Source organism: Lontra canadensis, unplaced genomic scaffold (assembly GCF_010015895.1).
Source record: "Lontra canadensis isolate GAN:19392208 unplaced genomic scaffold, GSC_riverotter_1.0 scaffold45, whole genome shotgun sequence".
Taxonomy (NCBI): Eukaryota; Metazoa; Chordata; class Mammalia; order Carnivora; family Mustelidae; genus Lontra; species Lontra canadensis.
The window spans coordinates 1174505-1201575 of NW_022631039.1; the positions used below are offsets into that span (position 1 = coordinate 1174505).

The 27071-nt window shown below is 45.3% G+C and overlaps 1 protein-coding gene across 1 annotated transcript in view; it reads left to right on the top strand.

The window, feature by feature from the left end:
* Positions 1-25861, top strand: part of LOC116876316 (S-adenosyl-L-methionine-dependent tRNA 4-demethylwyosine synthase TYW1-like) — a 199739-nt gene extending 173878 nt beyond the window's left edge. The window contains exons 15-16 of the mRNA XM_032872374.1: positions 3424-3591; positions 25640-25861. Coding sequence (XP_032728265.1) covers positions 3424-3591; positions 25640-25861 — 390 coding nt within the window. The remainder of the gene's footprint in view (positions 1-3423; positions 3592-25639) is intronic.
* Positions 25862-27071: the final 1210 nt, after the last annotated feature.

Sequence of the window (27071 nt, forward strand, 5' to 3'; positions counted from 1 at the left end):
CATTTTTAGGATAGAGTGTCATGTTTTGAGTATATTGTGCAAAAAGTCATGAAGCAACATTTCTCATCAGACTGGAGGAGAGAAACATTATCAGGAACCTTTCGACACCCAGTCCGCTTACTTGGAGTGTCAGATAGTCAGACTGGCACAACACGGCTCCTCGGACGGACCTTGAATTCCCCAGGAAACCGTCCATGCAGCCAGTAAGAGACCCGAGTCCTAGAGCAGAGCGGTCCAGCCCAAAGGCAGCTGCATAAGGGTGTGGGTCATTCTTTTCGCTGCAGACCCAGAGATGGGTAAGTTGTCCTGTTCTTCAGGAACTTTCTTCGGGTCTGCTTGTTACTCCTCAACCTACGGCTTCTGAAGTGAGGGCTTTCCAGTTGCCACATTGTGCCCATCTGTTGCTTGCTTGAGTTCACTCTTCTTGCAAAGCAGCGAGGGACAGAGTTGGTGCTGGTGCTAGATGCGGGGGGGGCAGGGTGGCGTTGGGATGAGAAGGTGGCAGATGGCTACGATACAGAAAACGAAGGACTTTTAGACAATTTATCTAAAGTGTGATCAGGAACGACGTCGGGGCAAGTCATCGGTTGGACTGGAGTGCAGGATGGAGTGAAGCCACCAGAGCAGGGAAGGGGGCGCGGGGGGCCTGACTGACGGGGGCGCTGGACTTCCCAGAGGTGACTCCACAGACCAGTTCACTGGGACTGGTTTCTGCCTGTAGCACTTCTGTCACAGAGAGCTCTGGGGCTCTGTGGTGGGCTCAGAAAGTTGCTCGCGTGGCTTACCCTAGAGGGTTTTGTCTGGCTACAATGAGAACTTCTAAGTGCAAGAATTCAGCTAAGTGGGAAGCCTCATATGAACGGGACAATGTCACACGAAGGCACGATACTACAGCTGTGGCGTTCGTTCTCTCTTTGCCGTTCTGAGCCAAGTCCGTGCTTAACGTCTCATGATTTATTGCTGAACAGGAAATATTCAAATATTTTCCAAAGCCCTCGTCCTAAATCTAAGATCTAATCTAAAATGTTCCAAGGAACTTTTTTAAATATGAAAAGTAAACTCTTTTATGTAGCTACTATGTACACGCTTGCTTGTGTAATTCACATTTCAACTGTATTTAAATTGAAATAAAGTCATTTCTCTAACTAATTTGACCTACCAGCAAATCATTTCTGTGTTTTGTATACATTTGGGGAAATTTAGTACAATTTTTCAGCCATACCTAAAGGTTTTTAAAACTGACATATTATTTGCTTTTTAAAATTCACCTAAATCTCAAGCTCAGTTTAATGAATTCTGTAAATCGTCGGGCTGGTAGAGAAGACGCTCTTGTTTAGTACAGCTAATCTGGGTCACCTCCAGTCTGTGTTCAGCAAAGGTCACCTCGGTTTAGCGCACCAGTGACCTTTCTGAACGGCCATCTGGAGTCGCGCATTTTGCAGAGCTCATCGGAGTCTCTGGCCAACCCCCAGCTGCTCCGTCTGCAGGGTCACGGGCCCTCTGCAGTGCTCGTCCGCAGGCTCTTCATAACGTGGCACCCTACCTCCTCCAGTCTACGTGTGTGCATGCGTGTGTGTGTGTGTCCGTATCCATGTATGTGTGAGAGTGTGTATGTGCATGCACATCTGTATCCATGTATGTGTGTGTGTGTGAGAGAGCGTGTGCGCGCGCACACATCTGTATCCATGTATGTGTGAGAGTGTTTGCGTGTACATCTGTATCCATGTATGTGTGTGTGCATTGTGCACATCTGTATCCGTGTGTGTGCGCATCTGTATCCGTGTGTGTGCGTGCACATCTGTATTCGTGTATGTGAGAGAGCGTGTGTGCGCACACACATCTGTATCCATGTATGTGTGAATGTGTGCACATCTGTATCCGTGTGTGTGCACATCTGTATCCGTGTGTGTGCGCACACACATCTGTATCCATGTATGTGTGAATGTGTGCACATCTGTATCCGTGTGTGTGCACATCTGTATCCGTGTGTGCGCGTGCACATCTGTATCCATGTATGTGTGAATGTGTGCACATCTGTATCCGTGTGTGTGTGTGCACATCTGTATCCATGTATGTGTGAATGTGTGCACATCTGTATCCGCGTGTGTGTGTGCGCGCACATCTGTATCCATGTATGTGTGAATGTGTGCACATCTGTATCCGTGTATGTGTGTGAATGTGTGCACATCTGTATCCGTGTGTGAGTGTGCGTGCACATCTGTATCCATGTAAGTGTGAGTGTGTGCACATCTGTATCTGTGTGTGTGAGAGAGTGTGAGTGGGTGAGTGGATGTCTTTTTATTTCAGTCATTCCCTCCTTAGTCGTAGCAGATCTAGAATATTCAAAACACTTGTCAAGAAAGTTTGATCCTCGAATATTTAAAGAGCCCACAAAGTTAAGACATCCCTCATTACTAGGAGTGTATCATTATGTAACTTACCAAATAGAAAACTTAGTTATGGGGGGCGCCTGGGTGGCTCAGTGGGTTAAGCCTCTGCCTTCGGCTCAGGTCCTGATCTCAGGGTCCTGGGATCGAGCCCTGCATCGGGCTCTCTGCTCAGCAGGGAGCCTGCTTCCCTTCCTCTCTCTGCCTGCCTCTCTGCCTACTTGTGATCTCTGTCAAAAAAATAAAATCTTAAAAAAAAAAAAGAAAAGAAAACTTAGTTATGGAACTTTGGGGTCCTATATGCCAGGGCTGTTAGGGAGTGTTTGAAAGACCAGGAAACCAATTTACCTCCATTTGTATGACTCAGGAATTTCTGCAGAGGTGAGACATGCTTACACATGCAAGCGTGTGGAAGGGATGTATGCATAGGCCCAAATGTACCTCCTGTTTGGCACGCATCTGTGTTTAAGTGTATCCATTTACAAAATGCATTACGAAGTGATCTCCTTAAGGAACAATTTCAAAGAGATCCCCAGCTGGCCCTTTACAGGAAAGCCTTACCAGCCTTATCAAGCCTAAACTGGGCTGGAAAACTGGAGCTCATCTTATTTTGCCAGTGAGTAAGGTATTTACTGAATTTTTGTGGGTGCCAGACATGCCTCCGTTTTTGGTCTAGGAGATTATAGCTCCTTGAGAATTAACTTATTACGGTGCACAAGGAATCTGAATGAAAAGATGCGTTATTGGTTCAAATACAGTGCTGTTCCCAGACAGCACAGCTTGTGACCTCACGAAGCCGGGCACCTGAGCACTGCAGTCGCGGGGCAGGGAGGGCATCGGCCTGGGAGCTCCTGCCGACTTGTGTGAGCTGCTGAGCAGAGTTTATCATCTCTGATTCAGTGTTACTTTCCTCACCTTCGCATTGGATTGGATTGGGTTGAGGGGTGGGGTCGGGTGGATTATCTCTAGACGCCTTTCTGGCTCTGACACTTGTTCCAGGTCGTGCTTATCTCTGACTGTTGTACTGCTTCTGCAGGGTGTCACCTACTGTGGAGAGAGCTCAGCCAGCAGTCTCACCATGGCCAACGTGCCCTGGCATGAGGAGGTGGTGCACTTTGTCCGGGACTTGGTGGATCTGATCCCTGACTACGAAATTGCTTGTGAGCACGAACATTCCAACTGCCTCCTTATCGCTCACAAAAGGGTAAGCAGAACCCAGCTTGCGTTCTTCCAGCCGCTCCTTCTCCTCCTCAGTGTCTCCTCCCTTCGTTGTAGGGGCGTCCACTTGTTTGCTTCCTTTCCTGAGATGACGTTAGGAGGCCCTCAGTGGTTGTGTGCGTAATAGTGTAGAGAACAAAGGCCAAAGAAATATAGGAAAAAACTGAACTGCATTACAGCTTACAGCCCATCAACAAGTACTCGGGACAGGCAGGGTGACCGTCCTCCAGGAACTCAACTACCTCCATGTTAATACCTTGCTAAAGGCAAAAGGCAGCCTTCGCTTGACATTAGTCCAACCTCCAGGGTCCTGTGAATCTTCTTTAACATCGAAAATCCTCTTGGGAACGTGTTTTCTCTATCCATCCGCCCCCAAGATATATGTTAGTAATCATCTTCCAAACATGGTTCCCTGATACCTAGCTGAAGGCTCTCTTGACTAAGGTTTTACCAGACAGTACTAAATGACATTATCCTAACAGCAGCTAGCCCCTCAAGGTCCTGGAAACCCGGCTTCCCACTTTCTCAGAAACTTACGCTCTCCCTCACCCCCTCCCAGCTTGAAAATATGTGATCAGTCACTCCTCACAACCCCAGCGCGGCTCTTTCTGCCTACAGGTCCTGTCTGCCTGCCTTAATGAAACCATCCTTTTTGCACGAAGATAATCTTGAGAATTCTTTCCTGCTGTTGGTTCCTAGACGCCAGCATTTTACATCAGACAGGTTGACTGTTGAGATGGGATGATAGCGCAGTCAGGTTTGCTTGACGACTCTGCATCCTTTTCTATTCAACTGCATTAACAAGTGCTTTTTAAATTTTTTTTAAAAGATTTTATTTATTTATTTGACAGAGAGCTCACAAATAGGCAGAGAGGCAGGCAGAGAGAGAGAAGGGGGAAGCAGGCTCCCGGCTGAGCAGAGAGCTCGACGCGGGGCTTGATCCCAGGATCCTGAGTTCATGACCTGAGCCGAAGGCAGGGGCTTTAACCCACTGAGCCACCCAGGTGCCCCGCACAACAAGTGCTTTTTTTAAAAAAGGGGACATGGATGAACACTGAAAACATTATTCTAGGTTAAAAAAACAAAACAAAACACAATAGGGCACTATTATATGATTCCATTTGTCTAAAATGTCCAAACCGGGTAAATCCGTAGTGACAGAAAGTAGATCGGTGGTTGCCTGAGACTGAGAAGGAGCAGGCTGGGAAGTGACCACTGCCAGGCACAGGTGTTCTTCAGGGGTGATGGAAATACTCAAGAATTATCGAGTGGAGTCGGTTGCCCGTCTCTGTGACTATACCAAAGTCCATGAATTGTACCCTTTAAAAGGCTGAATTTCGTGGCATGTGAGTTATATCACAATCAAGATAAATTAATACCAAAAAGATAATAAAGGCCAAGAGTGGAGTACCTCTTCTTATATAAGTGCTTTTTATGCGAGTAAAGTCAGGCTTAATTTGAACATGAAAGAACATTTTATCCTCCCCCAAAACCTTACATGGCTTCCCAAACAGCTTCTTAGCTGAACAGCACTTAATAATACAAGATTTGCTCAATTAAAATTTCACGTCCTCTAGTCTCACAAGTGCCAGGTTGAAAGGCCTGCATGCGTTGGTTGCGGTGAGAGTGTATGCAGCTGACCTGTGGTCTGTCAGACTTAAATACTTAGAAGAGTATGCTCTGGGACGTCAAGGAACAGAAATAAAGGCCACCTGGTATTTGAAGTGTTAATTAAAGTAGCTTCAAAGCTAATTAACTTACAAAGCAAATCTTAAAATTAAAGCCAAACCCTGAATTTTATTTTCTGGTTCTTCGTTCAGTGTTTTCGTAGGTTCGAGGCTAGAGAATACGGATCTCTTGTGCTCAGACGCTTAAGTGACCTCCCTTTGCTTTTAACTTAGGAGTCAAAATCCTTAGTGGGACCTTAGGACCCAGTGTGACCGGGCTGTGCGCCTCTCCAGCTTCCTACACTGCTTGTCCCTCTCTCTCTGCACTTTCTTTATATTCTCAGCCACATTAGGTCTTACTTTCCCTTTAAATAGGCTGGAATTTCGGACTCTTTTCTGTTCTTGTAGTGGTGCACTAGGAATGGCCGTGTGCGTCCTCGACTAATCACAGTAGAGGATACTTTTACACTCCAACTGCAAAGCAGGGACCTGAGAACACCTCATCAACCCCCGTTCCCCTTCCCAGCGCAGGTGCTGTTACTGTTGGGCACGGTAGTTGTGAGCGGGCGGGAGCATCGTCGCTAACTGCCTCACAGAGTCAGGGCTCCGTTGGATGCACATGCATCTTTAACTCTGCTTTGCTCTCCGTTCCTTTCTGCATTTTGACCCTCCACATGGAACTGTTTTCCTTCTCCCCAGAAAACACTTTTTAACATATGTGTTGGTGGGAGTCTGCGGATGGAAAATTCCGTTCTTGTCTGGAAATGAACACTTGGCTGGGGATGAAATTCTGGGTTGACATTTGTTGCCTTTCACCACAAGAGAGATAATCTCTCGTCTTTTAAATTCCATTGATAACAAGTCAGCTATTGGTTTGTCCTCGTTTTCAGATAATCTGCCGTTTTCACGCTTTTGGCTTCTCTTTTGGTTCTGCCCATATCCACAGGGAGTTCCCAGAAGGCGCCAAGCAACTGAATTCAGTGTGATAAATGCAGTAACAGGCATAGCTACCCAGGTACACACCAGCACGAAGAGACAGTCTGAGACCGACGCTCGTTAGCTAATGTTTCTTGAGCACCCAAGGTGTGTCAGGCCTGGTACTGGGTACTAGGGATGCAAAGATGAGTTAAGCAAATCGTCCTTGCCTTCGAGAGTGGTCTGACAGAAAAAAGAAAAAAGGCAACTGTTGAAACCAATACCTCCAGTTTTTCATCAGAGCAATGATGGAAGAGTAGAGTAGAACCTGGGGGCGGGGTGTGCTGGGGACAATATGCTACTATTGGGAGAGGCTTCCCAGAGGAGTTGCTGTTTGACTGGATGTCCAGCGACAGCCCAGCAAGGACGGACATGAAGGCAGAAAAATGTACAAGGAGAAGTCCTTGGAGAAGTGTAGAGGCCTAACCTGTTGGGAGAACAACGAGTAGTTCATTATGGCCGGAGTTCAAAAGAAGGGTTGAAGGGAAAGGAAGGGGGGTGACTGGTCAGGGGCAAGGGCGTTGGTGGTGCTGAATGGAATCCTAGTCGCGCAGTTTCCTGTACAGCACGGGCAGCGCTGAAGGGTTTGAAGTAGGACAGTGACACCGTCAGATTTGGGTCTCAGAAAAATTTGTTTAGCAACATTAGGGGGCATGAACTGTAAGACTAGAAGACAGAGAAACCAGTTAAAAACTTGTGATAGTCCAGCAGTCCAAGGGTGACATAATGAGGGTCTGAAACAGAGGCTGTGAAGGGAGAGAAAGGAGAATGGGAGACTTGGTCACTCAGTGCAGGCTGCTCTCTGTCTTCCTAGGTGAGTCGGGGGTTGGTGTCACCTCAACCAAGCGGATGTCAAGGTTCGGGTCCCCACTCGGCCTCCGTTGACCTGTTGGGGGAGGAGTGCCTCCTTTTGGCTAATTTGGGGGTGAAAGTTTGGGCTCTCCCCGCAGAACCTCTGCTCCACTCTGACCAGGAAGGGAGGACCACCTTGTTGCTGCTCCGCAGGGACAGTATGGGATGGATGTGGGGGCCTTGGTGCCCCTAGGCAGTAGGGAAGGTCTTGGCTCTCTGCTAGGCTTCCTCCGTCCCCACTCTGGCGTGGGTGGGGTGAGGTACCTTGCTACGGCCAGGTGAGGCCAGTGCTCCTGGGACCACGGGGGGCGGGGGTGGGATGGCCGGATCCTCCACTCCACCTCCTCTGAGAGCTCCCCAGCCGCGAGGAAGGAGGGCGCGGCCCAACATGGCTGGGCGGATGTGAAGGTCTAGGGTCCCCCATAGATGCTGACTGACCTGGGCTGAGAATCGGGCATTTTTTTCATGGCCTAGGTTGATTATTGCTTAAGTTTTCTGTCCTGCTAGCTAGGGTGCCCTTTTCCTGGTCCTCTGGCTGAGAAAAGCAGGTTTTTCATGGGGCTCTAAGATTTGTTTTACTGTTTGTGCCCTTTAGTATTTCTGGATTGCGGGCTTCAGCCAGGCCTCTAGGCTCCAGCACCCGGTGCGGGATTCTTAGTAAGAGCCACAGACAGAGCCCAGGGAATGCGTAGCGTCTGCCTTCTTTTATCTGCCTTTGAAATCGTCTTGTGTTTGTTTTGTATATGATACCCAGGGATTTTAGCCACACAGTGGGAGAGGTAGGAAGAAGTGCATATCCTCCATCTTGTCCGGAAGCAGAAGTCTGTGACCACAGTTTTGACATTTATAGATTTTGGCTTAGTATCTCCTCAGTGAGCAGTAACGCCAGTCCACTGGGTACACCGTAAATTACAGATTATTTAGCAGAATACTTCCATGTAAGTTGATTTTCTTTACTAATGTTAGAAGTGTCACCCAGGATGTTACAAGGCTGCCCCTGCAGTGTTACCGGGAAGAGTTTCCTGAAACTTACATGAAGATATCCCTGTCTGATCCTCATCGGGGCCTGTCAGATCCCATTTAATGAGGAGGCCGGCAGTTACCGACGGGTGCCTTTTTAAGGTCACAAAAAACAGAGCTATAACCAAAAACCAAATCAAGGAAAGAAACAGAAAAAGAGAAAAATGAAACCTAAGACTAGAAGAATCCGTAACACAAACCATTTAGTTCATAAATAACAGCGTGAGCATTGACTGTTTAATGACCTCATTGTTCACGCTGCCAATTCCCAGCTTACTGTTTCTCTGCTGTATTTTTGAAACAGGACATCTCACCCTGAACGCAAAAGAAAAACCTAAATACTTGATTCTTAATGGCCTTCACAATCAGGGCCTTTTCAGCTTTGTCTCAGGCCCCCTCTCTGGGCCTCTGCAAGGTCCCACCATGTTGCTTTTTTCCTCCGCCTTTGCCCAAGATGCCTCTTCTGCCAGAAAGACACCCACACCTGCCCCACCGCAGTTCACCTGCTGAATTCCTGCTCCTTAAAATGGTAAAATAGATCTCCTCGGGGGCTTCCTCCCTGGGATCAATGTGCACAGAGATAAGGCTGCGTTTTTAAGAGCCGTGGGTACATGGAACACAGGGTGTCATCCCCAGCACTTCCCAGAGTCCCTGGGACACCGCGGATTCTCCATGTTTGTGTAGAGAACTGACAGCGCCTTCACCGTCCTCTCCGTCCCGTCTTCACTGTCTGAGCTCCAGAAAGCAGAGACAATGTTCCATCGTCCTTCCTGATTTTGATCCATACTTACCTCCTTCCTTATTATTTATTCATTCATTCATTTATTCAGTAAATATTTATTCTACGGAGTTTGCTATTTTTTAGGTCATCGTTGACCTGCTGGTTGTTACATCCGCTTGTTTTCCTGCTCACCATCTCCTCCCTGTTTTTCTGCAGCAGGAATCTGGTGCCAATCCATGCTTTTTGAAAGTTTCTTCTCTCTGCTGTGCGGTACTTTTCTGATTTTAGTAAAGCTGGCTAGCAGCAGTAAGAACATTGCCATCAAGTGCAGCACTGAAAATCCCTCCATTGCGGCATTTCTTTCCTTATCCATTTCAAAAATTTGAAATTCTCTCTAGGATACCATGTAGCCCAAAGTGTAAGGTGAATTCTTTCAAAGAAAAAGAAGATTCTAGAGATTTCAAGCGTTGGTTGAATATTTGCATTCAAATGACCTTTTAAGATTCTGCGTTAAATTAGTAAGATTTCACAACATGGACCAGCCTCTGGAGAATCCATTACAATCCGCAGTACCCTGTCCATCCCCAGAATACTCTGTGGTCATTTGCATCGTTCACAGCCATCTTGTTATTGCCATGTGGTATGTCACATGCAAAGCATTTCTTAATTCTTGGAATATTTTTTTAATGGATGGTTATTTTTTTCACAACAGTTTTGTCATTTAGAAGTGACGTTTAGACTCTAGAGAGTTTCTGGATAAGAGGGAGTTTCTTTCGTGGGTGGGAGTAGAAAGTTCAATGAGTTTCTTTGACTTTGAACAAAGGAAAGAGGGACACAGACTCAAGGTAAGTCAGCGTGTTTTAGTCCCAAGGTTGAGCTCAAGGGACAAAGAGATAAGTACAGTTGCCCACAGGAGACTGTCTACAGGGGGAGGGCGGGCCTGTCTGTGTGCTCTGGAAGGAACGCCGGGATAAGGAGATCGTCACCCCTCTGCTTCTGTGTTCTCCAGTGGCAGCTCAAATGTAACCTTCGGCCTGTCAGTCTGCAGGCTTGAGTGAGACCTTGATGAATACAATACACTTGATGATTTTACTGTAGAAACAGTGAGGTCCTTCCCCTGTGCGGATTGGTGATATCCTGTTAAAGTGGGCCGCTGCCAGCGGAAACCAAGTAGTGGGTTACATGCACGGCTCGCACATCCACAAAGCACTGTTTTAAAACTTAATTGCTTACTTAAAAAATAGATTTCATGTCTTAGTACATATAGTTTGGGATTTATGGAAAAATTGAGAAGACAATACAGAGAGTTCCTCTGTACTCTAGATTTGCCTTGTTACGGACATCTCGCATTGGTGTAGCACGTGTGTTACAACTAGCGGACCAGTGCTGCTCCGTGATTCGCCAGAGCCCAGAGTTTGGATTTTGTTAGGTTTTACCCAATGTCCTTTTCCTGTTCTGTTTCATCCAGAAGAATATGTTCTATTTAATGTCATGTCCCTTTAGGCTCCTCTTGGCTACGGCAGTTTCTCAGACGTTGCTTGTTTTTGATAACTCTGACAGCTTTGAGGGGTCCTCACGAACTATTCTGTAGGATGCACCACTACTGAAATTTGTCCAGTGTTTTTCTCATAAGACCTGGGTTGTGGGTTTTTAGGAGGAAAGCCACAGAGGTAAAGTGCCAGTTTCGTCATCTTGTATCAGGGGTGCATTATGCCAGCATGACCTACAACTAGGGATGTTGACCTTGGCCAGCAAACTGAAGTAGTGTTTGTCCGGTTTCTCACTGTAAAATTACTCTTCCCCTCCCTTTTCTGTACATTTACTCTTCAGAAAGATGTCACTCTCTGCAGCCCGCGTGTAAGAACTGGGAGTTACATTCCGCATCCTTGATGGTGAGATAGCTACATAAATAGGTTTATCTCTTTTTCCCAGTTTTTAATTTATTCCCTCATTTTTTATAGCAGTATGGACTCATGGTATTTACTGTGTACCTTGGGTTATAATCCAGTTCGACTTCATTTCTTTCGTCGCTCAAATTACTCTGGCTCTGGCCGCTAGGATCTCTTCCAGTGGGCTCTTGTGCTCCTTTGCCGTGCTCCCATCAGGGCTCAGGGCTTTCTTTGTCTTTCGTCTTGAGCACTGCTTTCCTTTCTGGCTCTACAAAGTGTTCCAGGCTCATCCTGCACATTTTCTGCTCCAGTCCTGGAAGCAGTCATTTCTCTCAGCAGCCCTGGCTCCTTTATTGAAGAGTGGTGTTAGAAGCCAAGATCTGGGCGAAGGTGTGCTTGGTGCTGCTGGGGTGTTGTTTCTTCTTTTATCCCCTCAGAAAGGTGTACGACAGCAAAGAAATTGTGCATATATTCCAGCCTTTGTATATACACGTGGCTGTAAGTATTTCTGCGTGCATCCAGTTGTATGAAGCTAAACATGCTAACGTCTCAAACGCTAACCCATTGCCAGCAGGACTCACTCTAGCTGCTTCTTGCTTATTTATAAATTCCCCTCTAACAGTGAGAAACTTGGCTCCTTATAGCAGCTGTCTGTTTCCTTAATCGTGCAGTTCCAAGATACGAGTACAGCAGTGTCAGGACTTTCAACCCTAGAGCACAGTGCTTGTGTGTAGGTCCTTTGGCTTTTGTCTTAGAAGTTCCGCTTATTTCCAGAATTACTTAGGTCGGCACCTTTTCCTCCTCCTCCCCTTCTTGAAGTTACTTCATACATTTGTAACAGATTCTCACAGTCTGCACCTTTTCCTGGGATTCCCCGACCTCTCCTAAGTGATTTTTGTATTTTATATATATTTCACATATATTTCTATGTATGCATTTCAAAATGTAAACTATTTCATATTTTAAGGTTCAATATTTGTACTATAAAGTTGTACAGGTTTTGAAAAGTACATAATGTGAGAAGATGAATGAACATCTTTTCATATGCTTACTTGCTGCCTGGACATTTTCTGCAGTGAGGTGTTTGTTCAGATCTTTTGCTTATTTTTTCATTGGGTTTGTTATTTTCTCATTGTTGAGTTTTAAGTATTCTTTACACATTTTGGATACATGCCATTTATCAGATGTGTTTTGCAAATATTTCCTTCCAGTCTGTGATTTGACTCTTTATTCTCTTAACTGCCTTTCTCAGAGCAAACACTGATAATAAAATCTGGCTTATCAACTTTCTCTTTCATGGATGATGGTAGGTTTCTAAACTCAGGGTCACCTAGACCTCATCCTGTTACCTTCTAGAAGTTTTGTAGTTTTATTATATGTTTAGGTCTAAGATCTGTTCTGAAAGCTGTAAGATTTATATTGAGATTTTTGTTTGATTTTTGCATGTGGATGTCAAGTTGTTGGAAAGACTGTTCTTCCTGCATTATGCTGGATTATATGTTTTCAAGTATCAGTCGACTATACTTGTGTGGGTTTATTTCTGGTCTTTGTATTGTTCCATTGATCTCTGTGTCTGTTCTTTCACCAATACTATGCAATCTTGACTTTGGTTAGCTTTATTGAAATCGGGTGGTATCAGTTCGCCAACTTGTTCGTCTTGGCTACTGGGTTGGCTATTCTAGGTCTTTTGCCTTTTCATGTAAACTTTAGAATCAGTTTGTTAATACCTATAAACTAGCTTGCTAGTATCTTGTTTGGGATCAAGTTGAATCTACACATTCAACTCAACCTAACAAGTTCAGTCTTCTGATCTGTGAACGGGAAATACCTCCTGTTTAGATCTTCCATGACTTCTTTCACCTTTTTCCCTGTGTATAGATCCTATACACAGGATAGATTTATACATCTTTATATGTATATTTTTATATATATTTTAGATATATATTTGTTTATATGTCTTTTTATACATCAATTTATACATTGTTAGATTTATACATAAGTGTTTTTTTTTAATGTTAATGTAAATGGTACTCTATTTTTAACTTCAAATTCCAATTGTTCATTCCTGGTATATGAAAAAGCAGTTAGCTAATATTTCTCAGAATATTACCTCCTATTTTGCACCCATGCTATAATAACTTGAGTTCCACAGGATATTTTGTTATTGTTGATTCTTTGGATTTTTCTTCTTCTTTTTTTTTAATAATTTGTTTATTTGAGAGAGAGTGAGAGTGGGAGAGAACAGGAGAGAGGAGAGGTTAGAGGGAGAAGCAGACTCCCTGCTGAGCTGGGAGCCTGATGTAGGACTTAGTCCCGGGACTCTGGGATCATGACCTGAGCCAACGGCAGTTTCTTAACCAACCGAGCCACCCAGGTGCCCCTCTGGATTTTTCTACATCAGTTAACGTGGTTATCATGCATCTCTTCCCAATCTATGTATCTTTTATTTCCATTTCGTATCTTACTGTGTTAAGCTAAAACTTCAAGTCTGATGTTGATTAGAAATGGTAAACCACCCAGGTGAACCCCCTGGGTGCCTGTGGGGTTGTAAAAAAAAAAAAAAGAAAGAAATGGTAAAAGGGGACATTTCTGCTTTGATTCTGATTTTAGTGGGAAAGCAACTGGTTTGTAACCATTAAGTATGATGTTCACTGTAGGATTCTGGTAGATGTGCATCAGGTTGAGGACATTTCCCTCTGTTTCTAGTTTGCTGAGAATTTTTAATCATAAATCAGTCTGGATTTTTGTTCTATACTTTTCCTGCAGTTATCGGTATGATCATATTTTCCTTCTTTAGCTGTTGGTGCGATGGGTCACATTAATTGATTTTCAGATGTGAACCAGCCTTGCCATACCTGGAAGAAATCCCACTTGGTCATGGTGTTTAATTTTTTTAATGCATTGTTCGATTTGACTTTCTAATATTTTATTTTTTTACACATGTTCATGACAGTTACTGTTTTGTAGTTTTCCTTTCTTGTAACGTCTTTATCTTGTTTTGGGTCTATTCATATTTTCTGTATGTTTGTGCTTTAGTCTTAATAGCTTTTGTGTTTCCAGGAATTTGCCCATTTCATCTAGATTATCTAATTTGTTGGTGTACATTCATATTAATCTTTTATAATCCTTTTTATATCGGTAGAATCAGTAGTAATGTCCCTACCTATATTTCTGATTTTAGTTATTTGAGTCTTTTCTCTTTTTTTCTCAGTCAGGCCAGAGGTTTGTCAATTCTGTTGATATCTTTGAAGAGCCAGCTTTTGGTTTCACTGTCTTGTGTTTTTGTTTTGTTTTGTTTTTTTCCTATTTTTCTATTCTCTATTTCATCTCTGCACTAACCATTATTATTTCCATCCTTTTGCTAGCTTTTGGTTTGGTTTAGTTTAGTTTTTTTTTTTTCCTCATTCCTTAAGTTGTAAAGTTACGTTGTTCATTTGAGATCTTAATTTTTAAAGGAAACATTTATAATGATAAATTTCCTTCTTAGTATTGCTTTTGCTGTGTCCCCTAAGTTTTGGTATGTTGTGTTTTCCTTTTCACTTAGTCTCTTAAGTATTTATACTAATTTCCCTTACGATTTCTTCTTTGATGGACTGGCTGTTTAGGAATGTGTTGTTTAATCACCACAAATTCATGCATTTTCCAGCTGTCTTTCTGTTACTGATATTTAACTTCATTTCATTGTGGTTGGAGGGATACTTTATATGACGTTTATTTCTTAAAATCTGTTTAGATTTAATTTGTGGCCTAACTATTGTGGTCTGTCCTGGAAAATGTCCCATTAAAACTTGAGAAGAATGTGTATTTTGTGTTATTGGGCAGACCGTTTTCTCAGTTCTAGCCAATTTATTGTGTTGTTCAAGTCCTTTGTTTCCATACTTCTGTCTGATTGTTTTATCCTTTATCGAGAATGGGATACTGAAGTCTCCAGTTATTGGTGTACAGCTGTCTATGCCTCCCTTCAATTCAGCCAGTATCTGCGTCATATATTTTGATGATCTGGTACTAGATATATAAATGTTTGTAATTATTGTGTCTTGCTGTATTGAACCTTTAATTAATATAAATTTTCCTTCTTTCTGTCTTATAATCTTTTTAATTTGAAGCCTCTTTTGTGTGATATTACTGTTGCCACTCCTACTCTCCTTTGGATGCTGTTTGCATAGAATATCTTTTTCCAGCCTTTCATTTTCAACCTCATGTGTCTTTGGATAAAAAGTAAGGCTCTTATAGAAAGTATATTGTTGGAGTGTGTGTGTGTGTGTGTGTGTGTGTGTGTGTGTGTGTGTTTAATCCACTCTGTCAATCTCTGATTTTTTTTTGAGTGGAGAGTTTAACCCATTTACATTTAAAGTAATTACTGATTTAAAAACAAAAGGGACTTATATCATTTTGCTCTTTGTTCTTCATATGCCTTATAGCTTCTTTGTCAACTCCTCCTAGCATTTTGCAGATTTTATTCTGTTGTCTTCCAGCATAATCTTCTAGAGTCTTTCATCATTAATGAGCTGTCTGGTATTATTCCTTAGTTTGGTGTCTGCTGATAAACTCAACAATCAATAACATTTATTAAGGTCACTTTGATAATGCTGTGTATGCATTAATTCATTTAATTTTTAGAAAAATCCTATGAGTCATAAATACTACTCTTCTTCATATTCTAAGGGAGATATCTCGGGCTAAGAAAGCACAAGCGCAATTAGCATTCAATCCCAGATATTTTGAAATACAAATGACATGATGACCATGACAGCATACTCTCTCTGAGGTGCTACAGAGCAGTCAGACAAGATAGGGAAGTGGAGGTAGGTGTCTGATGAGATGGCGTAGATCCCCACCCCACTCACCCCACTCACCAAGAAGCAGTTTCATGGATCCCCTTCAAGGTCAGCTCTGAGAAAGTTTTTGCCGCATTTGAGGCTCACAGACTCCTTCCTCTTGCAGTCTGTAGAGGGAGGGAAGGAAGGCCTGTCACTTCCCTGAGCCCTCCTTTCTTGGAGTAGGAAGGGAATTGTCTGTCTCCACTCAGGGCTTATGCAGTGTCCTCCTAACAAAAGCCAATGACAGAATATATTACCTTCTGTGATACATGTGGAACTCGTGCTTATGAAAGGCCTGGTTGCTTCCAGTAATTACTTTTGGAAAAATGTCAGAGAAAATTGGCATTTTGGTAACTCTGGTGACATTGCTGAGAGGACTTAGCTCAGCTCCAACAAAATTATAGAGGAAGGTTGAAATTCCAGAAACTGAGTTTCCAGATTTAAAAACTTTTTCATTGCACTTGGATATATATCTAGAATGCAAGTGTGTTGTAGTTTTGCTTCTGAATGTGGGTCCTCAGAAAAAGGAGTGACTCTGCTCGCGCTGCACGGTCGCAGGCCGTCAGATCCCCTGTGCGGTCTGTGTGATTTCTCCTTTCACCCAAAGCACAACAGCACAACCGTAGCTGCGGTAGTCAGGAACGAAATTCATACATCTGGGCAATTCAGGCACTACCATAGCACTATTTTTTTGTGTTCCGAAATCACTTCTCCCTCCAACTACCCTGGGATTTCCTCTCCTCCTTCCCAGTTCACATCTACTTCTGAGTTATGGGAAGGTCTGGAAGCCCCTCTTCCATCCTCTAACCAGTACTTTCCAGGGTTTGGTTTGTAAGTATTAACTATGTCTGGGGGCGCAGACTTGGGAAGTGACTGACACTAAGGTCATAACTTCTCAAGAGTGTGAAAATTCAAATGAAATGTATGAGTCTCTTTTGTTTGGTTTCTTTTTTATTTTTGTATTATTCTACTTTGTCCATTGCATGTGGACTTTTGAGTTTTGGTTGCAATTTTACCCAAAGAAAAGGCAGAATTTTGCCCTCAGCTTCTAGGAGGTGATTCCCAAGCTTTTGGAACTCCTTCCTGTGAGGAGTGTCTTTGTTTACTGGGGGGCCTTGGACCACATCTGATGGTCTACACCAAGCAAGTAAATTAGGATAGGGCTTTAGACGACACAGCATTTGTTTGACCTTCAGAAGAGCTGGCAACTTGTCAGCCACGCCACAATCAACTATGTCTAGGTGACCGAGTCCCAGGCAAAACTCTGAACATTAGGGTGTCTGGATGGCTTAGTTGCGTGAGCATCCCAGTCTTGATTTTGGCTCAGGCCATGATCTCAGGGTTGAGATTGAGCCCCAGTTAGGGCTCCGTGCTGGGCGTGGAGCTGCTTAAATTCTCTCTCCCTCACCCTCTGCCCCTCCACCCACCTCCCTTGCCTTTTTTTAGATAAAGATTTTTATTTATTTATTTGACAGAGAGAGAGATCACAAGTAGGCAGAGCAGCAGGCAGAGAGAAAGGGGGAAGCAGGCTCCTCGCTGAGCAGAGAGCCCGATGCGGGGCTTGATCCAAGGACCCTGAGATCATGACCTGAACTGAAGGCAGAGCTTAACCCACTGAGCCCCCCAGGCGCTCCTGCCCACCTCCCCTTTAGAAAACAACAACAATGAACTCTGGACATCAAGGTTCGGGTGAGCTTCTTTGGCTGGCAATACTCCGTGCCACTTCTTGCACGTCACTGATGGCTGAGATGAGCTCCGACCACTCTTCCAGAGGACGACTGGCAACTCCACGGATGGAGCTGTCCTGAAGTCTGCCCCATGTGGCTCTTCCCTCAGCTGATTTTGATCCATGTCCTTATGCTGTCATGAGCCATACTGACTATAACAGCTTTCATTGGATTCTGTGGGTCCTCCTAGTGGTTTTGTCAAACTGAAGATGGTCTTGGGAACCCCCGAATTTACGATTGGTAATAGAAGTGAAGGTGGCCTTGGGAGCTCCTGAACTGTGAAGCGGTGGATCTATTTTCAAATCCGAGACTCCCCGTTTCTCGTGTTTCTTATCGGAAGAAGAGGGTAACTCTGTTTCCAGGGTTACTGTGGCGGCTAAATAAAGTGACAGGTACAGGGCAGCTAGACGAGTGCCTTGCCTGTAATGGGGCTATAATAAAGGGTCTTCCCTAAGGTGCTGATGATTTGACTTTTCAGCAGAGAATACCACATATCATGTGCAGGAGAATTTGCACAAACTGTTGCCACTGGTGATATTAATCAGTAGCTCTTGATTTGCTCTTTTTGGCTCAGATGCAGGATTTCCTGCACTCTTGGCTGGGTAGACGTATGATGCCTTTGAATGATTAGAGCTTTTCCAGAAGCTACACAGTATTTATCATTTAGGAGCTGGTATAACGTCGGCACAGCATGGTTGAGGCACAAGATGGACAGGCCAAATGGTGAGAATTTTTGTATGTGGCATTTTGAGTTTGATGTGGTTGTGGATATTCCGCATTGACGTCTGTATATGGACGACACTGTTGAAACTAGTGGGAAATCAGAAAACAGAAAACAGAAGAAGTGAGCTCACCTAGGCTGCCTGTGCTATTGGGATCCAGTTAAGATAATAGGAGGAATAGCTCTCACTGTGGCACTTGTATTTTTTTAATTATTATTTTGCCAGAAGGGACAAAAGCTGTGTACATAACACAGAACACGCAAAGGCAGAGCCGGCTAACGCTCGAGGTCCGCATGTAAGTCTTTCGTCTCCCTGCATTTGCCTTGGAGCAGACAGTCTGCTGGGCTGTATGTGGGTAGAGAAGTAGTGGACAGCTTCTCCTCACGGCGCTAGCTGTGCACACTTCATGTTGAGGAAGGTTGAGGGACGTGAAGAACTTGGAGCACACGGATTATTTCCTGTAGCTTTTAGACCAGTTAAGCAAAGGGAATTAACGCAGGAATATTACACTTACATAGATCCAGGGGTGAGAAAAATCTCTTTGCCCTCCAAGCTGTTTGAGAGACACCCTGGTGATTACGAGTTCTGTCGTTTTTCCGGCTTGACAGCTAACGGTGTGTGATAGCGTAACGACCACAGGGCTTGAACACCCAGACTGGAATCTTGGCTCTTCCACACAGAGGATAGGACCTTGCATATTTGTTACTTGGCCGTTTTGGACTTTTGCCCTTGTATTAAAGATGAGAGTCCAACCACAGGAGTTTGTTTAAGGGGGTTACGCAAGCGAGAGAACCAGACGTAGTGCCGCGTGCTCAGTAGGACGCTTCATAAATGGCGGCCACTACCGTTGTCGTGCAGGCCTCCCCTTTCCTCCCCGCCGTGTTTGCTGGTTCGGTTGTTAATATTCTTCCTTGGCATTGAGAGATTGGTTGTTACTACTTAAAATTTTGCTTTTTAGTTTTATCAGAATTCTACAGAGACAGTTTAAAAAGTCAAAGTTTATTACAAAAATCAGTTTTCGTATTTTCCTCAAACATAGCTCCTTCTCCTCTCAAGCAACAACCACCTTCAACTTCCGGGTGATTATTTTGGTATTTGTCTTTACATCTCTAAATAACATGCTTAATATTGCTGCTGTTCACTGTTTTTTTCTCATTGTCTCTTCGTACTATGGAAGATGAGATGAGGCTTTTCCCCTGCCCTTGCTCACCACACCTTCCCTGTGCACACACTGTAGTTTTACGCGTTACAGGACCAGATGGACACTGTTCACTGTGGAGCAGTACAGTCATCTATGGTTGCTGTTTGTTTCCAGTGTGCCTTCTGGTTTCCTTAGAGTTAATATTTACTTGTTTTTTCTTTGTCTAGATTTCTGTATTCTTTAGCTAGGTGAACTCTCAAATTCTCTGCCACCTGTATCTCCTCTCAGATGGGTTGGGTTCTCTGTCATGTTCATCTATTTATTTATTTAAAAAATTTTTTAAACTATTTTAATTCAATTAAAATAGTTTATATTAAATAAATAATAAATAATAAAATAGTTAATATTAAATTAGCGTATATTATCCGTTTCAGAGGCACAGGTCTGTGATTCATCAGTCTTACATAACACCCAGTGCTCATTACATCACATGTCCTCCTTAATGTCCATCGCCCAGTTACCCCATTCCTCCACTCCCCCTCCCCTCCAGCAACCCTGTTTGTTTCCTATGATTGAGTCTCTTACGGTTTGTCTCCCTCTCCAGTTTTGTCCTGTTTTGTTTTTCCCTCTCTTCCTCGGTGGTCCTCTGTTTTGCTTCTCAGATTCCGCATTATTGAGATCATATAATTGTCTTTCTCCGATTGGCTTATTTCACTTAGCATAATACCCTCTTGTTCTATCTACGTCGTTGTAAATGGCAAGCTTTCGGTTTTTGATGGCTGTGTAATATTCCTGTGTGTGTGTGTGTGTGTGTGTGTGTGTGTGTGTGTGTACCACATCCTCTTCATCCCATTCATCTGTCCATGGACAGCTGGGATCTTTCCATGGTTTCGCTATTGTGGAAGTTATGGCTGTAAACATTGGGGTGCACGTGCCCCTTTGGATCACTACATTTTTATCTTTGGGGTAAATACCCAGTAGTGCAGTCGCTTGGTCATATCTATTTTCAGCTTTTTGAGGAACCTCCCTACAGTTGTCCAGAGTGGCTGCACCAGCTTGCATTCCCACCAGCAGTGTAGGAGGGTTCCCCTTTCTCCGCATCCTCGCCAAGATCTTTCGTTTGCTGACTTGTTAATTTTAGCCATTCTGACTGGTGGGAGGTGGTAATCGCAATGTGGTTTTGATTTGTATTTCCCTGATGCCGAGTGATGTCGAGAGTCTCCCCAGAGGCACTTTCTGGCCCACCTGCTGTGGATACACAGCTGCCAGTGGGGTGTCTTATTTTGGGGATCCCTGTCTCATTCAGGTGAAACATCCTCCAGAAGAGTCCTGAGAAGGGTTGTGTGGAAGGTCCAATTTATTGAGAACTTAAATTCTGAAAAATGTTCTTATTCTCCTTACACACTTGATTGATAGTTCAGCTGGGTATGGAATTCTCTGTCGCGCAATGGGCCCTGTGCATCAGCGCCACTGAGCTTTCCGTGTGGTTTTTGAGACCCTACAGGCATTCTGATCCTGAATCCTTTGCGTGTGACCATATTTCCCTTGCTGGGATCTCATTTTGTCTCCCTTGTTTTGAAATTTCAATGAGATGTGCCTCAGGCAGTGTGACTGTTCTTATCCTTCTTCTACCCCTTTACTCTGGAAACTCAGGGCCTTCACTTCATAAAATGTGTTTCCAGGATTGTTTCACTGAGGATTTCCTCCTTGTTGTTTTTTCTCCTTTCTTTCAAAAACTGGTATTATTTTAAAGTTAGGTCTCTTGGGCAAGTCCTTTATTATTTATTTTTTCAGTAACTTCTCTCGTTTTCTTTTTACTCTACATTCTAGGAAATTCTTTACTGTGAACCTTTCATCTTTGCTCCTATAGTTTTAAAGTCTTAAGATTCTTTTCATTCCTTGAGTGCTCTTTTGTACAGTAACGTTTTTGTGGATACAGTATTGTCTCATTTTTCTGAGGACAACTGTTTTAGTTCAGTTGTTTGGGTTTTTATCTTGTTTAGTCTGCTGTTTTCTCCTTGCCTATGCTCTCTTTCCTCTGTTACTTTTTCCCTTTGGCTTACTTTTAGTTCTCTTGTTAGTTCTCTGTTCATATTTAAGTGGGAAACTGAAAAACATATTGAAAGTCCTAAGCGTATGGACTGGGCTTGACATTATCTTAGAGAAATCTAGCTGAGTCATTGCCTTGGGAAAACCGAAATAGTACTTTTCAGTCAGTCCTCTTGGGCTGGCCAGAAGGGTCACCTTTTTTCCCCAGGCTGCATGACTATCGGGGGTGGGGAAGCGGGCAGGGAACAGGGCTGTTCTGAGCTCTCGTTTCTGATATGATAGCCCTGTTCTCAGTTCTTCCTGCTACCCCATAGTCCATGGGTTTTCCCTCTTACTGTCTTATGAGAGTAAGCCTCCTGCCTTCTGCTGGGGAGGATGGTTGGGCAGCTGCTCAGCGGTATGGAGGGAACTTGGGATTCTAACAGTTTCTTACATAGAATATAGACCTGTCTTTGGGGCTTTTTTGAGGGTGTGGGTTGAAGTTGGCTCTTCTTCTACCCCTACTTCCCGAGGTGACTGTGCCACCAGCTCCCAGGCCTGTGGGGAATTCTGAGGCATAAGTCAGGTGGAATCCAGGATTTTTTTGTTTGCTGGTTTAAGATGCAGTGCCCTAGGGTCTGCTAAGCCAGTTACCACCTGTCCGTCATTCTTGTAGCTTCTAAAACTTTGATACTGTTTTTTCCTCTCCTGATCTCTTTGCGTTTACAGGTTTATGTATCTTGCAGATAACACCTTCGGTGTCACTCTTGTGGGATTTCAAGAAGTGAAGTATAGGCATGTGTTTTTCTGTCATCTTGGATGGACTCTTTTTAGATACTGAAGTAATAAAGAATCTATTTGCCATTATTCTGTTCAGTGACATTTTCCCTCTGTGAAAGAAAAAATAATGAGATAAGACCCCCAGTAGCTGCCGTTTGTTGTGGACGGTGGGACCCGTAGCACCGGCCAGGCCGCGGAGCCCGGCTCTTTCAGCCAGGGCCAGCTTTATCCAACCTCATTGTGCTGTGTGTGTTTTTGAGCTTCTGAGTGTGTCTGTAATTCTGCATAGAGTTGCCTTTTCCCTTACTGCTGGGTTTGAGGAGTTCCTAAAGCAAGTGACGTCCCGTCTCGGCATACTGAACCTCGGATTTTGTGATTTGGGGTTTTACTCTGGTTTGTGCATCTCTGTCTTTCAGCACGTCTCTCTACCGGCACGTCAGCGCTCGCTCTTTCAGCTCCCGCCTTTTTCCAGAAACAGTTTGACTTTTTCTGAGTTATTATTTAGAATTATTCTGATTGTCTTCGGAAGGGGCATAAATAGATTCATTTTGTCGTAGGAGTCTGGTGGCTTGGTGTTAAGTTGAGAGTCACCCACTGTTCTAGACTGAGTATTTGGGTCCGTTCAGAACTCACATGCTGAAGGCCTAACCCCCCCAGGGGGTGTGTATTTAAGACGAGGGCTCTCGGGAGATAATTAAGGTTAAATGAAGGTCATAAAGGTGGGGCCCTGGTCTGGTGGGGTCGTATCCTCCTAAGAGGAGACACCCCCGCACACACACTAGGAAGGGAACCGGTGAAGCCACAGCTTCTTCCGGGAGTTTCGTCTTCAACTTCCAGCCTCTGGACTGTTGGAAAACTAATATCTGTCGTGTCAGCCGCCCAGGCTGTGGTATCCGGTTACGGTAGATACCGAACAGCTAATACACCCGCTTTTCTTAGAGGTTAGCAATCCGTGGTCAGAACGTTAGCTTGCGGTTGTTGTGTCTGCACAGCTGGCGTCCTCCGTTTTAAGCCAGCGTAGAATCCCACCGGCAGAGGGGACCAGATCGTCACCGCATCAGGGGTCAGGGAACCTAGCCGCCTACCGCAAGTGACTTTCTTTCTTTCTTTTTTTTTTTTTTAAAGAAATCATTGCCATTGGTTTGTGAAAGTTGTGTTTCCAGATCGTGTGTGTGTGTGTGTGTGTGTACTAGACTGAGATACAAAATGTATTTCTTGTTTTAAGTTGTGGTGAGAAAAGATTACGTCTGCTGCTGTAGTTTAAGCTAGTCTTCTAGTCCCTGTTGGGATAGCCATGGCACGTGGTGCTTGTTGGAATTTGAGGGAAAAGGAAGACCAGGACGACGGACCCCGCAGCATCAGCCTTTGGAATCCAGAAGAGACCTAGAGATCTAAAGTCCGCAGGGAGAGGCATGGGACGAGAATTCCGTTATCTGTCTCACCCAGCAAGCAAGGCAGAGGGCCCGTAGTGGGGCCGAGCTCCTGGGGGCATGGGAGTGACTTACCCCATCTTCCTCTGCACTCGCATAACCTGACTCGCTGAACACACCGCATTAGATTATAATTATTTTTTAAATGTCTGTGACTGGGCCAAGGCCATCGTTGACACTCCGTAACTGTCTCAGGCGGCAGGAAGAGAACGTCGCACCCGGGAATGACAGCGTCTACTCCTGCGCTAGCCGGAGCGTCACCCGGTTGCAGTAAGGTGTGAGCGTGGTGCCTCCTCTTGTGACGACACTGCGAAAACCACGCTCTCTGTGCCACGGCGCGAACAGCAGCAGCACCGCATCCCCGGGTGTCAGTAGTGTAGGTGGAAGTTTTCTCCACCGTGTGGCCCTCCGGATTTGTTGGACGTCAGGGGGACGGGCCTGGGCCCTTGTGTCCCCGCAGTGCCAGCATGAATTCGTAGATGACGAGTCAGCTACAGGCACAGAGGCGACAGTAGTAGTGTCGGGTCGGGGGCGGGGGAGGTCACTGCAGAAGCCATTCTGGTACGTCGGTGGCCACGGTCCGGGGAGTGAGGTCGTGCGGCGGGTGAACCGTCGCCGTCTGAGGGGCTCGGGGAGACTTCCCAGAGCAGAGGGCGTGTGAGGGGCCGTGAGGCACGAGGAGGTGTTCGTCAGACGGAGGGAGTAGGACAGGAGCCCCGTGGGAGGGCGGTCGGCTCGTGGAGAGCCTCGGACGGGGGTTTGGTGTTTACGCGGGAGGCTCCCAGTCGTGGGGCTCCCAGTCGTGGGGCTCCCAGTCGTGGGGCTCCCAGTCGTGGGGCTCGTCCCGCGTAGGTGCCGTGAGCTCAGAGTCTCGGTCTGCAGGGGTGGGGGCGGCCAGACGGGGCATCAGGAGACCAATCCGCAGGGCGCTGTCGCGGGGTCCCGGGAACGAGGGCCCGAGCTACAGGCCTGTGTCAGGACCACAGAGACGCTGCTCACGAGGCGTCGTGGGACCGGACGGTGTTCAGGGGTGAGGGGTCCGGGCGGGGTGCGGCTCCTTTACCTCTGGAGCTCGGAGGCTCCGGGCCACGGCTGACTGGTTGCGTTCGAGGCAGCGGAGGAGATGACAGCGGCCTGTCCCCGGAGGGAGAGCCGGGTGGTGGGGGGGGACGTTGTTATCACAGGGTGTGGAGCTCATGGAGGCCCCTGGGGCACGTCTCAGAGAAGGGTCTTATCAGAAGGTAATGTCTCATGATTCGTAGACGGACTAAACTTTGCCATTTATTTGGTGCTTTTTTCCCCACTAGAAACCTCTTAGCTGTTGGGTAAAAGAATCAGATGTCATTGAAATTCAGCATATTTTAATATTCCGAATCCAGGAAGCTCTACATTTTCAGTGTTTTTCTCAGCTAGAACACGAAATTGTTACTTCACTTGGCTCATAATCAGGGTTTTTAGAAGACAGCAGCTTCCAGAATGACTTTTCTGGTTATAAATCGGGCACTAGGTATTATGTATTCACACACTGAGGTCCAGAATAGAGGCTTTGAGTCCGAAGCCTCCATAGTTCAATAGTGAGCCCTTCGGAGCTTCCTCGACTTGTTTTCTGTTTTCTTCATTCCTGGTCGTTATTCGACAATGACTTTTGAGAAGCAATTTTCTTAAGAGTCCAAATTGGATTATTCCCTTTAGTGGATTGAAATTCTTAACGAGCCTTCCACTAACGAGGTATTGTATTCATGTTAGGTTAACCGGGCCAGTTCGAGCATTTAGTCAGCGTTTCAGAATTAGAAGTCATTGATTAAAGCTTCCCTAATCACTCCGGCAAAGTTTAATAATAAAACGGGGCCCACTAGGTGCTGCTGACACAACCAAGCAAATTCATGGCAAATAAAAAGTGGCAACAGCAGGAATTAGAAATTAGCTCATCCATTAACACATGATAAAGCCAAAACAATTTAATTAACCTTCTTTCAGTGACGCTGCTGAGGATGAACTTGACGTGCGGTTCCAGGGCGAGTTCTCTCCTCAGCACTGGGGTCTTCCTGGCACAGCACAGCGGCAGCCCTGCAGGGAGAGAAACTGCCCCCGACTGTCATGCTCTGCTCTGATACGGAAACGTATCTGAGTGTGAAAGAATTTTCTTTCACTTGATAGGGAGAAGAGAAATTCAGGCTTATTTTTGAATTTTTAAAATATTTATTGTGATTATTTTTTAATGGATGTTTTTCCTTCTGACCCGACTGTAATTTTCTTTTCCAGTTTAAGGTGGGCGGCGAGTGGTGGACGTGGATCCATTATGACCGCTTCCAGGAGCTGGTGCGGGAGTACGAAGACAGCGGGGGCTCGGCCACCTTCGGCGCACAGGATTATATGGCCAGAACGCCGCACTGGGCCGTGTTTGGTGCCCGCGAAAGAGGCTTTGATCCCAAGGACACAAGATATCAGAGAAAGAACAAGTCAAAGGACATTTCCGGATGCTGAGAGGGCGCTGGCTGTGGGGCGCTGAAGGACGAGTGCTGACGGCCCCAGAGGGTTCTCCCTCCCACCCCCCACGAGGTTTTTCCAAGGACACATTATGCGAGATCTGTCGCACGCAGAGGAGGCTGTGAGGCTCATGGGGACGTGAGTCACGTCTGGGGTTGGGGATGCAGCAGCTCCGCCATTGCTTTCCGGAGCTCAGGCCTCTCCTGACCTGACTCCCTAGAGGACCGTTGCAGGGCAAGGGCACCGTCCTCAGAGTGAGACTGATGGCTTTGAGTTATAACTTGAAGAAGCCGGAAGGCTGGTCCTGGGCTGTTGTAGGGAACGAGTACGTGTTCCTCTTCCCCTCCTGGGCTGTGGGCCTTTGTGGATTGTTCCTCCCCGAGGTAAGTGGACCTGCTCCCTCCCGGGCCGCCTGCCCTGCTTTGTATCTGGAATAACGCCTCCCGGGAGTCATTCAAATTGCCGTAATTCTAGACTGTTTTTAATACTGCACAGATTACATTAAATTTTTGCTTAGTCCCAGCCCTTTATGACATCGAGCGGATGTAAAAGTCCCGACGCCTCCCTCCTCGTGCAGATCAGATCGCCTCAGAAGGAGTGGGGGCCCTGTTGGCGTCTGAGCTTCTCCCGCGGGGGGCGTGCCCTGTGGTGCCCTGCAGGAGTGAGTCCCCAGACAGGCTTTGAGACCGGGTGCGGTTTGCTTTTGGTTTAAAAAGTCAGTGTTTAAGCCCCATCCTTACCCACAGAGCTGGTCCCCACCTTCTTTCCCCTCTTGTAGCCTCCGCTGTACACAATCTCTTCTTAGGGTTCAAGGTTTTTCTAATTGAAAACGTCATTAAATACTGAATAGTTTTTAAAAATATCATAGTTATTTAAAAAAAATTCTCTATCCTAAAAATTTAATTAATAAAATCTTTTCTAAAGACTAGAATTTCCTCTTGAGTGTTTATTTTAAAGATGCTTCTAGTCTGTGGTTCGAAACCCTATGAGTTGACCTCTTCTCTATGTGTCAGCTGTGGTTGTAAACCCTCTGTTTTCTGCTGAAGTGAAATTCCCAGATAACGAAACCTGCCTCCTCACTCAGCGGAAAACCAGGCTCGGGATTCATATCTGAGCGACATGGCAGGGGCTGGTGGCAAAGCATCCCAGAAACCCTTCGTTCTTCTCGAACGCACGTCCACACTCATGTGTGGTCTCCTGTTCCGGT